Source organism: Motacilla alba, chromosome 5 (genome assembly GCF_015832195.1).
Source record: "Motacilla alba alba isolate MOTALB_02 chromosome 5, Motacilla_alba_V1.0_pri, whole genome shotgun sequence".
Lineage (NCBI taxonomy): Eukaryota > Metazoa > Chordata > Aves > Passeriformes > Motacillidae > Motacilla > Motacilla alba.
Genome location: NC_052020.1, coordinates 1620646 through 1636911, shown reverse-complemented (window position 1 = coordinate 1636911; position 16266 = coordinate 1620646). Strand labels below are relative to the sequence as shown.

General features: G+C 41.0%; 1 protein-coding gene across 4 annotated transcripts in view; it reads left to right on the top strand.

The window, feature by feature from the left end:
• Positions 1-312: 312 nt before the first annotated feature.
• The window catches only part of GAS2 (growth arrest specific 2), an 86351-nt gene continuing 70397 nt past the window's right edge, over positions 313-16266 (top strand). The window contains exons 1-2 of one of the 4 annotated variants that reach the window (XM_038138797.1): positions 313-623; positions 10267-10426. In XM_038138797.1, the coding sequence (XP_037994725.1) occupies positions 10285-10426 (142 nt within the window). In that variant the 5' untranslated portion in view covers positions 313-623; positions 10267-10284. Of the gene's footprint in view, positions 624-699; positions 1072-10265; positions 10427-16266 lie in introns of those variants that run through there. The other 3 variants (XM_038138799.1, XM_038138800.1, XM_038138798.1) reach the window with 3 other exon arrangements.

The following is a 16266-nucleotide window of genomic DNA, read 5'->3' as shown; positions in this document are numbered from 1 at the left end:
CAAACAAACAACATCAAAGCCGGGCTTCCCAAAGAGAGCATCGAGCTGAGCGGACAGAAGTACGAGGAGAGGCAGCGCGGCTGCTCGCAGCCCGCTCCGCTACGCTCGGCGGGACGGCGGCGGCGGCCGGAGGCGAGAAGGCAGCGCCCGCAGCCCTGCTGCCCGCCCGGGCCAAGGTGGGAGCCCTGCCTGCCTCCCCCAGCCGAGGTGAGAGCCCTGCCTGCCTCCCCCAGCCGAGGTGGGAGCCCTGCCTGCCTCCCCCAGCCGAGGTGGGAGCCCTGCCCGCCCGGGCCAAGGTGGGAGCCCTGCCTGCTTCCCCCAGCCGAGGTGGGAGCCCTGCCTTCCTGCCCGCCCCAGCCCAAGCGGGAGCCCAGCCTGCCTGCTCCCCCCTCCTGCCAAGGTGGGAACTCTGCCTGTCTGCCTTCCTGCCCGCCCCGGCCAAGGTGGGAGCCCTGCCTGCTGTGCCGCGGGGCTCGCTGTCAGCCTTGCGGCGCAGCTCGCCACGCGGGCTCCTTTAAATTGAGGGCGTTTCGTGTGTCTCGCCGGCTGCTCTCGAGTTTAAAGAGAAAGGGGCCAGAGCGAAGCGGGAAGGTGATCTTTGCCCGGCGGCTCTTCGGTGGGGAGTAGGTGCTTTTGTTTCCTTGCTTCCCCAGTCGCGGGGAGGCCGCGGGGGTACGTCGGGGAGCGGCAGGGCTCGGCTCGGCGGGCACCGCGGGGGTGGCTGCTGCCGCCGGCTGCTCGGGGGTTGGCGGGGTTTTGGTGAGGGTTTTTTCCTCCCGCTCTCTGACCGTGGGAGTTTGAAAGCATGGCGGAGGCGGAATGGGAGTGTGCGTGGGTGTGTGTTGGAGGTCCACGCGTGGTTCTCCCGGGGCTCGCCGCGGTGAGGATGCGGGTTGCTGGCGGGCTGCCCCGGGCGTCCCGCGGAGGGTCGGGGGCTGCGGCGGGTTCGCTTGGTCCTGCCCCCGAGGGGCAGAGCTGCGAGCAGCGCTTCCAGCACTCATGGCAAAGCCATTAGCTCAGCCCGGCTGCGGAGGGGCCCCGAGGAGGACAAACGCATCGGACTCCGCTGCGGTGAGAGCGGGGCGGGCAAGAAGGGATGGGGGGTGGCTCTTACTCACTGCGCACTCACCCCTGGCCCCAGCCTCTGGTTTATCTTATGGCTTCTCTAGGCAGCCCCGGGGTGCTGGCGGTGCGAGGGGAGGAGGGCGGGTTTGCGCGTCCTCCTGCGAGCGGCGGCGGGCGGGAGGCGGCCGGGCTCCGCTGCAGCGCGGGCGGGTGCGCCGGGCGCTCCCAGCGCGCCCCTCCGCCGCCCCCCCGGCACGGGAACGGGACCCTTCTTGTGCCAGAAGCCGCCCTTGGTTAGCCCAGGGCTCTTGGTTTCCTCTTCAGGCTCTAGATTCAAATCTCCGAGGACGGAGTTTCGCTTGTAGGAAGGCTCCGTTTCTTCGCTAACGTTCTGGCGTAAGGGATGAAGGTTGCTGTCCCTGTCGAGGATTGCTGTGTGCATCCTGGTGCAGTGGTGTCATCTGAGCCTGCCGTCTCTGCGCGCTCCTAGGGGAGTGCAGCTCCTCCTGGGACGCGAGGACGGATGCATTGCAGGCTCCCCAGCGCAGTTTCAGCATACTTCTGGCATTACTTTGCAATGAAAAATGAACGAATTAGTATTGGTTTTCCATGTACGTTATGTACTTTTGTTTCATTGCAAATTAGATGCTGTGCCAAGTGTAACAGTTTCATGAGGGTTTTGTGATGTGGATTGTGATTAAACGGGAAGTTTCTAAATAGGACATTCCTGAATTCATACTGTATGGTGCCATAGGCCATCTGTCAGGATTATACTGCCCTTGTTGGAACCATGGTCAAACTTATATGAAGGTGGTGAAGTGCTGAAGAGTCAATATTATCCTCAAGTTCTAGCTGCCACTTACTTTATCCTGCTGACTTATTTGGTCACTTTATTTATTTTACCTACAGTCTTATTTAAATTGGCACACTTACTGTGCACAGTACCTCTTCAACTCCACTTTACACCTCTCAGTTAAACTTAACACTAATTTCAGGACAGGATTTAGAAATGGAACATCATAATTAAAAGCAAAGCTGATGATTGGAAGTCAGCTTGTAGTACTGTCTGCATAGTGCCCTTACAGCAAGAGACACTTCTACTCCTTGTGAGATGTGATATGTCAGTTTAAATATGTATTTTATTTTCTAGCTGGTGGAGGTGGAAACTTCTTTTGTAGTAATTTTTAATGGCTATTTTGCTTAGACAATAGAAAAAACATATAGTAAGAGCCATGCAAAGAGGAATCAACTTCAAAGGTTTTGGACAGTGTTAGGAATCAGGCTCAGTTTCCAGAAGTTATAATTTTATGAGCAAGTAGATATTGAATGTTCCTAAAGTTTTGCTTGAGGAGCATTCAGTTTGTCTGTGTGAGAAAGACTTTCTGCTTTCCTTTTGGTAAGGGAGACATTATCAAGGCAATAAAATTGTTTCTACTAGGCATAGTCCTGAAAATGTCTAGGCTTCCAGTGATTAGAACAGATTTTGGAGTGCAGTTAACTTTGTTTTGGTTTGGCCTCAGACCAAGGGCCTTACAGGTATAAAGTATTGGTAAGCTGTTGTGCCAGGCTGCCCATCCTCCCCTCGAATTACTGCACACATTATGTGTATTCATAATGTAAAGGACAAAGGCTTCTTGTGATTAAAACTTACTCTATCAGTGTAGCTCACATTTTGATGCAAGCCATGAAAAATTCTAATTGATTAATGAGTTTCAGATGGTGGTTCCCCTTCAGTGCCCCTCCCCCTGCTCCTAATGTACAGTATGTTCCAAGTTAATCTGGGAAAACTCAGAAACCTTGGGCTAAATTGGTTGTGGTATAGTTTATAAGGATAATAAAATATCTAGAAAAATGAAATTTCCTCATAAAGATATGCTGCTGCATTTGTCAGCTTATGTTTTATCTGCTTGTTTATAGTAGTGAGCGAAGTTAAGATGACATGGAAGGTACCTGTATGATAATGCAGACAAGAATGACGTGTTGTTTCTTATAGAAGGGAAAGCTCTGGAAATAGCTCTTGAAGAGGAAATATGCAAGGTTGTAGCAGAATGACTTTAAAAATGATTGTGTTTGTTTTTATGTATGTAAAAGGGCAAAAAGGAAAGACATTACTCTTTTGTAGTAAACTGGAAATTGAAGGTGGTAAAGATTGACTAAGTAACATCTAACAGTGAGTGGCAAGTCTCTGGGTTTTTTCTTACTGTTTCTTTTAGTCCATTTTTAGCCTTTCAAGAAAGGGAGCTTTCACAGTTTCATTTGGGAAAGTCATTCCACTGTCTAGCAGATCTCACCATGGGGAACAGTTTCCTGACATTAAAAAAATGAAAAGTTTTTAGTTATTTTTGTGGTTCTCAAAGGAAGGCATTCATATATCTTTTTTTTCTCCCCTCTTTCTGCATGTATGTGTGTATATACACATATGTATGTATATGTGGAAAAACAAGAGCAACCTTTAGTCTCTGAACTGATGTTATACTCTTCAAATCTGAAAAATATGTCAACACTGAGACAAGAAAACTGAAGTAAATTTTAAAATGTGAAGGTATTTATCCTTGGTTCTGCCATATCTATAAAACTGGCAGTTGATAATGTGAAGGTGGGGATTGCAATATGGGTCCCAAATTGTGGGCAGCTTAATTTCTACTTGCACAATTATGCATTTTTTTCTGCAGCTTAATCTGTTTATGAACACTGAATCTTCCTCCTTTTTTGCACTCAGCTTGCTGTTACAGTTAGTGAATGATGCAGGCAATCCACTTAAACTCTAGTAAAATTTCTAAAGTTCTGTTCTTTTCCATCTGCTTGAGGTGATTAGAACTAGCAGGGAGATCCAGCAGAGACCCTTGCCAGATACACTCATGAGCTCTGTTCTGGCTTTTGATCCTGTGTCTCCTCTCCTTCCAGGCTGGCTGCTTTCCAGTAGCATTACCTTCTCTCTAAGACAGCAGGAGATTGTCTGTATTTATAGCTGATACCCCTCTGTCAAAGCCAATGTACAGTCTAGTGCTCAAGTTCCAGCTCCTTCAGAGAAAAACTTGCTGATCTTGTTTAAGTTGCTGTCTGTTTCCTCTGTCACTGACAGTAAAGCAGTTGCACGGTTGTGTGTATGATGTTTCGTTTCTTCTACAACTGGCGGCTAATGTGCTTCCTCTGTCGTGTTATGACAGATTTCATTGCACAAGCTTAAATCCTGCATATTTAATCCTGATAAGATTTCTGAAAAAGACTCTTTGAACTTAGGGTCTGAGGCAGAGTTAGGACATCTTCTGTTCCAATTGTTGCAGCTTTGTAGAGCAGCTAGGCCACTGACCTGGAGTATGTGCGGATCCCCAGTCCTGGAGAGCTCTGGTTTGGCTGCCAGCTGCACAGAGCCAGTCAGTGAGCTTGCCTGCTGGGCAATGGTGCCTGGGGAAGCCAAACCTGATGTCTGCACAGTGTCCCTTCAGCTGCTATGATGCAAAGGGCACATCATGTAGCACCTTTGCATCAGAGGTGGTTTAATTGGTCACTGTAGGGAGTTCTGCATTTGCTTTATGATGGATTTTCCCCCTCCACAGACACTTCTAACTTGTTTTTATTCTTTTCCAACTGAATACCAAGAAAAATGCTTGTTTCACTGGATACTTCACTTCTATGCTAATTCTCAAGTCAAGTCATAAAGAGCAAGTGACTCAGCAAGACTTCATTCCTGACCTGGAAGGATTGTATGTGGGAGCAAGCTGAAGGAAATGGTTCAAGCCCCTTTTTGTTTGAGAATTAACACACATTTAATTGAGAACCAGGTTGAAGTGACAACGAAACTCATGTGGTGCAGAGAGCACTGCATAGCCAGCAGCTACTCAGTGTAAGCTGTTACGCATATGTGCTGGAACTGAATGGGTAATTTGGAGTAAAAATGTATTGGTTTACATGATTATCTAGCAGGCTGGAGCACATGTATATCTATGCATACATGCAAGCTTTTATATATATACACATTTTTTTCCTCCCTTTTTATACTTGGTTGAAGAAAATAGTCACAATTTTACAGGTAAGGAAGGTGGCTGGAATAGGAAAGGGAATTGAATCTGGGGACCTGCAACTGTGAGTGCTTCATTGTGCATCCAGTTTTACTTTCTAGATTAAACAGTCTTTGCCTCCTGTGTGTTTTGAGTACAGTGTATCATTCTTGATTCCTTTTTGTCCTGCCTCTTAACCCCAACAAAAGCCAGTAGAGACACAGAAGATCACTTGTTTGATTCTCATTGCTTTCACCTGATGATCACTGATAACAATCATCAGATAGTGTAAGGTTACGCTGCTGGCAAAATACAAGCAATGAACTGCAATAAACAGATAGCTAAATGCACTAGTGTGAAGCAAAATAAGAACTTCACTGTTCAGTAGGAGCAAGCAGAAAGAAATAGGACCTTTGAGTGTTGAATCTGATACACAATTCTGGGTGTACTGTAAACCATCCCACACTGAATTCTTCATCTAGACAATAAGGCTAAGAATTTGAGACATCATCCTCTTTTTGAGAGAAGCTGAAAAAAGGGTTGTGCTACATAAATATGAACTGTAACAAAACAGGATGAAAACTAGTCAAAGACTGCTCCTCATCTACATTCTGAATAGTAGGGGGAAGCAGTTGCTTTAAAGCATTTAGAGGTAAGTTTTGAAAATGCTTCTGCATATCACGTCAGCCTCAACAGTTTACAGAGAAGTGTAGCATTCTGTAAAATACTTGACATGTTTGTGTTGGCTAGTTTTAAACAGCTGTATATATGGCGATTTGATGTTGCTGTTAGAAAATAGTGAGATTAGGAAACCCAATATTTTTTGGCTACTTTGTTCATACTTTTTCTGCCAAAAGGAAAGGATGAAATCGTTGCTGGGGCCACAGACTTGCCTCAGCTGTGGTGATGTATCCTTGAAAGCTGCTGTCTACCTCTCAAGCAACTTAGTCCATCCCTCTGGCCAGATTCCTCACTGAGAAATTGTCAACAAACTTTTCTTTGGTTCACTAAAAATAACTATATTAAGACATTTTAGGGAAGAGATTTGAAGGTATCTGAGTGATGAAGCAAGGGCCTGGCCTTCACCACAGGGAGAATCTTCAAACAGATCTTGAAGGAGCTCAATACTCCGTTGCTGTCACCTTCATAGAACTCTCACAGTTTGGCTTCTTCGTGGATCCCAGCTGCTGTGTGATGAAGTTCTAATAAGTGTCTGCTAGTACAATTGATGAAGTAGATGAACTTTTTATTGAAACTTGGATACTTCACTACTAAAGTATTGTGAAGGCTTAAGTTGAATTTACCAAGTTCAGTAGCAATCGGTGTTTGCATGAAGGATAATTCAGAGCTTGAAAGTTTCTGATGCTTGTAGTTTGATAACTGATCTGCAGTATAACTTGTAGAGTTTGTGACAGGAGATGCTCTGGTCCTTGAAAGCTGAGTTTTAATTTTTAATAATTAATTTTAAAATTCCAAGGAAGGAATTCTGTGGATTTTACTGATATGCAGGGCAGTTTTTCAGAAAAGTTGTGGAGAAGTGAAAAATTTTGGGGTTTTTTTTGGAAATGAAATCAAAGAAAATTTACACAGAGGTAAGGTTGGCTTGTTTGTGATTTATCTATGATTCTTCAGGCTCTTCATCAGTATTAACTTTCTCATTCCCCAGTCCTCACTTTGGATGCCCACTGCACAAATTAGTGCATACATTATTTTCATTCAGGGCTACTATTTCAAGCAGACCTAGTCTCAGTATAGAGATGCATTAATCATTTTCACCTTCTAGAGTGAAAATGATAAATGCATCTCTATTTCTCTATTTCTGTCTCATTTTCACCTTCATTTTGTCACCTGTCTGTCTCAATTTTGTTATCTTTCCGGTTTCTCATTCTGAGGATGTGTCTTATGAAAACTACCTTAAACTCAGAATACCATTCTTGTCCCTTTTTTTCTTTCTTACTACCAGAGTTACTAAGAGACTGAAGCACCCTTGCGTCCTCCAAAATCTTTGTCCTCCCACTTTTCTTCCCTGAAAGAGTTTCAAAACTTTCTTGGGACTTTACACAGCCTGATTGCTGAGTTAGGTGGATATGAAATATACCTAAAGACAATGCTGTATTTTAGAGACAAACTGAAATAGCATCCTTCTTCCCCCAGTTCTCAACTCTACATTTCCACAGAAACAGGCCTGAAGTTTAAATAGACTGCAGTGCTTCTTCCACAGACTCTTGTGGAAACCTAGGCTGCTTCCATGTAGCTCTCTAAGAAGCCTTCCTTCTGTTTTGTCTTGTCTTAAAGAAATGCAGCTTTGAGACCACAGAATTCCTTCAGCCCCACTGGTGTCAGCAGCCTGCTGTTGATCTGGATGACTGTCAGCCATATCAGGATGGTGGTGATTAATTAGCCCCAGGCTCCCACAGAGCACTTCAAATCCATGGTCTTGGAGGTGATGAAGTAGGGTGAAAGAAAAGGGTATTGCCTGTTGTTTTCTTCTTGACACAACCCATCTCAGTGTGTGTGTGCCAATTTTTACCCTTCTAGCAGGGCAGACCCTGCCTAGAGTTTCATGATTACTATTGCTCTGAGCGTCCACGAAGTATAAAATAACAATACATTTAGGTTGGAAGCCACACTCCAAGTGTCATCCAGTCTAACTCTCTTCACCAAGCATGTATGAAATGTGAAATTCTTCCCAGTGAAGAGGTGCAGGGTTCCTTTAGTGAAATAGTTCTGCCTTTTCTGTTGTATTTTTCCAATTTGTATGTAAAGAGAAACAAATTGCTGGATTTTCCCAAATATTTAGATACATACACTCAGGAATAGGAACTCTTTTTTATTTTTTTTTCTCCTTTTTTCCTTTTTTTTTCCATTTTTTTGCATTTTACCACTCTCATTGCAGAGGTAATTCAAGAGGAAAAACTTATTTCACTTCTGGCTCTCACTGTATCAGTGGAGGTTATAGACCCCAGAAAGTGGTCAAAATTATTTGAAGGTTCTTTCTGGAACGCAAGTATGTGATAGATGCTTGATCTTTCCCATATAATCTTTGATGACAATTGGTGTCAGTTATCTGTCTTGCCTCTGTTCCTATCCAAAATGATTTGAAAGAGTAATTTATGTGGTTCTGAGTACCGTAGAGAAACTTTAAATATACTGTCAGTGAAATTCCTTAGCTGTTGGTAGCTTCTAGTCTGAATCAGTCTATTTTGAGAGTGACCATCCAGGTTGATTTTTGCAGAGCTGACAGTCCAAGTCTTTTCCCTCCCCTCCCTTGCAGCCTGCCCTAAATGAACAGGCATGATTTGATTTTAATTAACCAGGAAGCCACAAATCCAAGATGACATTTTTACAAAGTCAGTTTCACAACAGAGCTGTGCATAAGTTAAGTTCTTTAGTCTGTTTTAAAATCCTCTGCCTTCAAAGAAACTTTGATACATAAGGATTTTTTTTTTGTTAGAAAAATGTAAAATCTACTTATAATTCAGAAATATGTGTTTATAGAAGAGAATAAATCTTTTTTTATGTATACTTTTGCTTCTCCCCAACTGAAAAAAAATCTAATTTCAGTAAGAAGGAGATTTGTAGTGAAAGCTGTGCCTATCTCAAGGTCAAGCTAAACTTCAGGACTTGGGGTGAGGTACTGTCAAAAAGAGCTTATGCCACCTTTTTGCAAACATGGAGTTTAGTTACACAGAGTAGGTTAAAAACTGCTGAAGTATTTTAAATACAAGTATTAAGATACCCCAAGTACCATTACATACATTTGGAAAAGTCAGTTACAGCACAATTTTATGGAAAGGCATTTTTTTTTTACATTTAGTAAATATTGTCTTTTTTGACATAGAAATTGCTTTCAGTATTTTTGTTATTCAGGTCATAATGCATAATATAATAAATTGTTCTTTTTTTCTGCTGTTGTTTTTAAGGTCACAAATATCTCTTACCTGCTATGAAAGGTATGCGAAGGACAGAGGGAAAGTGTTTGCAGATTCATAAATTGAAGGCAGTTGACATGTCTTAATGCAATTGGTGTGGATCAGTCAGCTGAGAAGAGGCAAAGGTCTCTTCCTTATGGGTCTCACAGTCACTTAATGTCTGTCTAGTGCCACCTGTAGAAGACCTTGTGGCTGCTGGTTGGTGTAGGCTACAGCCTTCCAGGCAAGGAGGTGTTTCAACTCATTGCTACAATTGCTACAAGATTCTTTCTTCTTTCAGAGAGGGAAAAATAACCTTGCACGCTTCTGACCCAGGTGGAGAACTAGCCCTTGAGACACAGAGACAGGTCCAGTGGTTCTAACAGCAGTGGCTCCTGCTGTTGGCTGACGACGCTCAATGCATCATGTGTTAAAGATTAGTAGTCTTACCTGAAGAGTTTCAGTAAGTCATCGCTGAAGCAGAGGAGAATTTGGGAAGTGGCAAGTGTGAGTGACCAGCGCTAGCTGTTCTGCTGCTTTCTGAAGAAATAATGCTATTGAGTCAAGATATTTGGTGTAGTTTTTTCTTTAATAATTTTGAAGCTGTAGAATAGACTGTTTCTATTTGGTTACAGCATTTATTAATTGTTAATAAGTTTGCTGTAGGAGCGCAATCTGGTTGTTCCTGGGCATGATCCAAAAATCTCTGAAGCTCTCCAGTTAATCTGAATTGGTATTGGGTATTGGGTCAGGCACCATAGTGAGTTGTTAGCTGTGTGCAAAATGTTTATTTTCATTTGATTTTAATAATTCCTTGCAGAACATTTTGTTGTGTTGGCAACATGTAGCTTGGTGAGTACAAATGAAGTTAACATTTATCTGTATGATTTAATCACTTACAAAAAAATCCATTAACAAAACAAAGTTTCGGTCACAGGTGTGTGCAACCATGTGTTGGATCCACCTCTGTTTGTCTGATATCTGATTTCTTAGGCACATGATTACTGTTGTCATTATTGAATCACAGAATGGCTCAGGTTGGAAGGGACCTTAAAGACGCCTCATTCCAATCCCTTCCCTTCCCTTCCCTAGAATGGCAGGGACACCTTCCACTGGACCAGGGTGCTCAGAGACCTGTCCTACCTGGCCTTGAACACTTCCAGAGATGGGGATTATATTCGGGTTCGGATTATCTTCTACAATTCTAAAAATGGAGCACATAACACTTTAATTGGTATAATGAAGAACTTTTTTCTTTTTTTTTTTTTCTTTTTACATGATTCTGTAAACAGGGGACGACAAGATAAGCCATGTGCACTGCCCTGAGCCCGAAGGCACGTGGGCCTGGCCTCTCCGACATGCATCAGTACAGTCAGTGGCTTGCAAGTAGACACGAGGCCAACTTGCTGCCAATGAAAGAGGATTTGGCCCTCTGGCTCACAAACCTGCTGGGTAAGGTACAACAAGATGGAATGCAGACACTGGGCAGTGTGAGAATTACACTGTTAGCTGGGAATTCATATTTCTTTGCGTTTCAAAAATAAAGTTATGATTACATAGCTACCATCATATAACACAAATATTAGCAAGGTCAGAAAAGCTAATGAGTAATTTGGCTCCATTGTGTTTCTGTGAGTAGCATAACTGAACATTATACTATCTCTGTTTACTTTTCTTTCAAATTTCCTTGTAATTATTTTTTTTTTTGCATGTATTTTCTGTACCTGTACCACTAAGATGAATGATACTAATTGCTGCCTTCACCTGTGTCTTCCATTTTTATTGATAGGCCTCCTGAAGAGTATGGTGTAGTGACTGTCTTGAGCAGAAAGAGCCATTTAATAGCTCTTTTCTGACCAAGTGGTCTAGTAATTATACTTGCTGCCCAAGGCAATGCATGCTAAGGCTTGTGGCACCCTGTGCATAGAGGGGCTTGACCTAGAGTAGCTGGGACCTGGAGATTTACTGGTGTACATCTTGGTGTGTGAAGACAAAGCCCGTTGTTGTCCCAAGAGGATGCAAACCAAAATTGAGGGGAAAAAAAAAAAAATCAGGTACAAATGAAAAAGAGCAAATGAGATTGTCCCTGGCAGGAAGGAAAGAGACAGTACTTTGAGATGTGCAAATTATTCAAGAAGGTGGAATTTAGAAATTATGAGCTAGGAAATAGTATGTTGTTTGCTGAGAACACTCAGAGAAAAATGTCTTTAATGTGATCTCTGTTAATACAGAGGATACTACCAAAGAAGTAGATGACTTGGAGAATACCTCATCCTAAGGGAGCCATGCCAGTAATTCCTCTCATTAAATAAAGAGAAGAAAAATATTTCAGAAGCTGTGTTTACATGAAACTTTAGTGGATGGGATTTTGGAAGAAAATTTAGTGTGCATGGTTTTGGAGGATTTATTTAATTTTTAAAAAATTTTTCTGAAAATCTGTTCTGGTGAGACATGGGCAGTGTCTTGTCATGGCAAATGCTGTAGTTAAACCATCTCAGTGATATCACCCAGGAACAGAGTATAGCCAGTGTCTTTCACCAGCACATTCTATATTGCTCTATTTCCTCTTTTAAAAAAGAAAGAAAAGGAAATATCACTTATGTTAAGACAGATGTGATCAATAAGCACAATGTCAATAGAACACAGTATTTTGCAGGTAGACAATACCTATTTTTGAGTTGAGTTATGAATCCACAACTGCAAAAGTGGCAGGTGTTTTAAATGACTTATTTGTATGGTACTTCCATTTAAATTAATGTGTTTTGAATATAAAATTGTCTATGCAAAACCAGAACAAAATTCAGAACTTTTCATTCCAATTATCACAGGACAGTAATGCAATTGACTGGTTTTTGAATTGGAAGCAGCACATTCCATTAAGGATTCAATATATTGTTTAAATGTTTTGAACAATAAAGTTTTAGTGATCTGCTGTAAAACAAATAGAGTCTTGCTTGCAGTTTGTAACAGAGTTCTCCCAGTGATAAGTTTAGGAATGAGGTCACTCTTTGAGCAAGAAAGTAGCAACCAGCAGGAGGTTCCGAAATGCCAACTGTAATTAAATATCTGATTTTTCATATGGGCACCAAGTTCTGCACTGCAGAACTAAATGGGCACAAACTTCTTTTAATTAAGCAGCATATACAGTTCATTTGCTTAATGCATTCCTCCACACCTTCTTGCACCAAGCTCTCCTTTTCTCAGAGTTTGTGCTGATGAATTGAAATTATAGTGTTTTGTTAGAGTGTTTTGAATTCCTATGTAGACATTGTTATTCAAATTAATAATTCAATTAAATTAAAATTCACATTCAAAATAAATGAAGTGTGAATTAAAATAATTATTATTCATAAGAGTATATTAACTCAGAATTCAAATTTTGTTTAATTACTGCATAATTTGGATAAACTTTAAATAGAGAAGGTATGTGTGAGGATGCTGCTTTACAGTAAAATAGAAATGAATACACAGCATGCATTTTTCAGTATCCAAAAAGATAGCGGAATATGGAAGGCTTTTTGGTTAGTTTTGGGTTTTTCCCTGTCTACATGGAAGAAATAATGTGTTTTGAATTAATGGTCAGTAGATCTTAACATGCATGGATGTGCGAGGAACACTGAGTAGATAATACTGTGTGTATCCACATCCTAGCTTGCTCTGTCTGTATCTTGTGTGGCTTCATTGTAAGTGGCCTTATTGCAGTTTGCATGCAATAAGATTTCTTGATTCATGAAGGAAATTAATATGCATTTAATTTAACTTTTGCTGTTTTGTTTCATTTATATTTTTTTTCATTCGTCTGTACTAGGACTCAACAAGGACACATAATCTTTTCAAAGAAATATAATTTAAAAACCCCCAGTATTTTAGGCAAATACAGGGCTGAAAGTCTTTGAGGCAGTTTGATGAAGTGATGGTTCTTGAGGAGATTTTTGTGGAGAGACAGTTATGTTCTATACAATGTTACTGGAAGTTGGAATGGTGATGGTTTTGCAGCAGCATAGCCTGATGTGGGCTCAAAATCAAGCTGGAAAACATTATTGGGATATTGCACTTTATAATATGAATGAAGTGTTTTGATATCAGATAGAAAGTAGGAATAGCTAGAATTTGACCTTACCCAATTGATAAATTAGAAAAGTGAGATACGTGGTGTGGCTGGAAAATAACAGTGGAAGAATTTTTAATCCTGAGACTTTGCATATTTAATTTAGCATGGACATTGTTGTGGGGGTTTTTGTTTACTAATCAGTAGTACTTTTGTGTGCACTTTGCTAATTATTTTTTGGAACCTTATCAGAGAAACTCAGAGCTTCTGAGAGGACAGTTCGTCTTTACAGCTCCATTGCTGAACAGATTTTAGCTGCCTATACTCTGGGGGATGGAAAAAGGACATTGCAGATGAAATCCATGTGTCAGACAGGATTAACTCGTATGATATTGTACATTAGAGCATTTTCACAGTGGGACGTGTCAGTGTTGTGGTTTTTTTGCTGGAAAGGAAGATTGCAGCCACAGATGTTGGGTCTCCTGCCCTTGCTTCTCTCTGTTGAGCTTTGGTGTCTCAGTCAAGAGTGGCAGTGACAAAGCTAATGAGATGTGTTAACCTAGCAGACTTGCAAGTCACGATGATCTCTGAGCCTTGTTTCTGTTAGGTATAGCGCTAATAAAGCATTTGGGAATGCTTTCACTTCTAACAAACTCCAAATTTAGTGGATTGTGTATATGCTTACTTTAGTGGAACGTTCTTGTGGATACTGGAAAGTTCTATTCCACCCTTAGCAGGCTGCATATGGGAATTAGCCACTTGGGCCACAGAACTCTTCTAGTAGAGGCAAAATGGCAATTTGAAAGATTTGCTTGTCTGCTTTACTTTCTAGTATTGTCTTGTTTTCTTTTGTGTGTCTGCAGAAGCAGAGTGGCTGACATGAGGAGGAGTGGGCCTCCTCGCCAGCCTGTAGTTTAGGACAGGTACAGAGAGATGGCTTCCCTGTTTCCTCTTTGGCGGTTTTGTGGACCTCTAATCTTTTTCCCCTTTCCCAGGGTTTATTTACAAGCTGCAGAGGGTTATATTGTCTTTTTATTCCATCCAGCTTCGTTTAGCACGTGGGACTGACTACACCTCAGGCGTATGCTGGGGTCCAAGGTTTCAGTCCTGAGCCCTCTTAACAGAAGAGGGCTTCAGAAGCTCATAGGTGAGGGGCCAGGGAATGCACGATGCTGAGAAATAAGACATGAAAACATTGAATATTGTTTGATGCATGTAAAAGTTGCTTGGGTGCAAAAGCGAAGGAGGCTTGGAGGAAAGGAGCAGAGGTGAGGATGTTAGGAGAGGCATCAAGTTGAAGACAAGGCTAAGTATTTAAAAGGTTGAAGGAGTGGTACAGTTTGAAGTTGGAGAATGGTGAGTCTTCTGCAAGAAAACTTTCTTTCTTTGATTCTGAATTAAATCTGTGTCAGCTTAGTGTTCTTGCTCACCTTGTTGCCTAAGAGCATTCTGTAACAGAACGTGTATTTTCAACATCAGTTTGTTCAGATCGATCCAGTGGGAAATATAGGTTTTAATTGTCTGAGTATCAAGATATTCACTGTACTGATACCTCCAGTGATTCTACTGGCACTGATACAGTTTCTTACTTCGTTGAGTTGCTTTATAATTTTCTTAATTATCAGCATGCCTTTGGAATTTTTTATATGTCCCAGTTCAAGTAAGTAATAATGTCTCAATGCTTTCAAAATTATTTCTCCTACTGTCAACTATTGTAGGGAACAGAGCAGTCTTGTCAGAAAAGAACCAGTTTTGTATATGCATAGTCATTGGCCTCGGTTTTCTTTATTTTTATCAGATTTTGTTCTCTTGCCATTCACATGTTCATATGCCATGTGAATTGAGAGGGTGAGGAGCAATTGTTTCAGTAGGGCCTCAGTATTGTAGATGTTTCAGAGATTCACTTGAGTGAAATATTTCTATTTGTAAACTACTAGTTTTGTGTTACTACACAAAATATACAATTAAAATAGTCCATCAGCAAGTTGTGAGGCTGGAGTGAGTCTTGCCCTGTAGTTATTACACCAAGTGTAGTAGAGGAATTGACTAGATTTGAGTGCCTGGGTCTTTAAGTCCCTCTCTTCTTCTGAAGGCTCTGGATGTCTGAGACCTTTAAGGAAAACTTTATCTTCAACCTCTTGGGTTGAAGGCATGAACCCAAGGCATGAACTCTCTTCCATTATTTTTTCATGGACCTCCAGTCTGGTTTTATTAGGTCCCCCAGGACTGGGTGACCTTACAGACAGTTTGCACGTGGTAGGTGTTCAGGTGCAGCTGTTTGACTTTTTAAGGGGAATCTAGTGGTTGTGGTAAGAGGGTAGGCAGCATTTGAGAGGTTTCTGAAAGCCTTCGTATTCCTGGATTTTCTTCTCATACTTTCAGTGTTGTTTTTTTTATTATACTTAATGTTATTACCATTCTATAAAAACATTGCGACTGCTTTCTGGTAATTATAGGGGGAGTTGTACATTTTTAATGGAGTTTGATGTTTTTTCCATACAAATACATGGAGCAATTTTTTTCCTCAGGTTATGAACATTACTCTTACTTGAATCAATACATTTCTACTGTTAAATATGTCAGCGTGTCTGTTTTAGCAAAGAAATGCCACCTTATGAAGCCATAAAATACAGTGAACTGAAAGCTGACACCTAATATACTTTTCATTGGAGACAGATGTTCAATGCAAAACTCATTCTTTCAGATTTCATAAAGGCAAATAGAACTCAAATAATCCAGTTTAGTTTACAATATGCAGTGACCAAACTGCTAATGCAATTCAGCACTTAAAATAATACAAATATATTGTTAAATAGCAGAAGAAAATAACCAATTTTTTGTATCTTTGTAAAAATAAAATACAGTTAAATAAGTTTTAAGGGTTTAATAACATTCTATTATTATGAAATGATGCATCTATATATCATAGGACAGAGGAGATATGTAGAAAGTGGCAGGGTTTTTTGTGTTTGTGAAAAAATTGTGTTGCAAAACAAAATAAAAATTTTTAGTCTGTTAAAGATATTTGAAATAAAATTTTTAGAGGAGAAGTAGTGTATTATAAAAAATAATACTCAAGAAGTTCCTGAAGCATACTTATTTTTAAAATTTAGCTTTCTGGTGGCTTTAGAGCATTTTATAAAAATGCTGATGGGGTAAATGGGAAAATGTGTAGGCTAGAATGGTGGCAAAGTCTTTTGAGATGCTGAGCTGTTCAGTTTCTTTATGTCTGGACTATTATAGT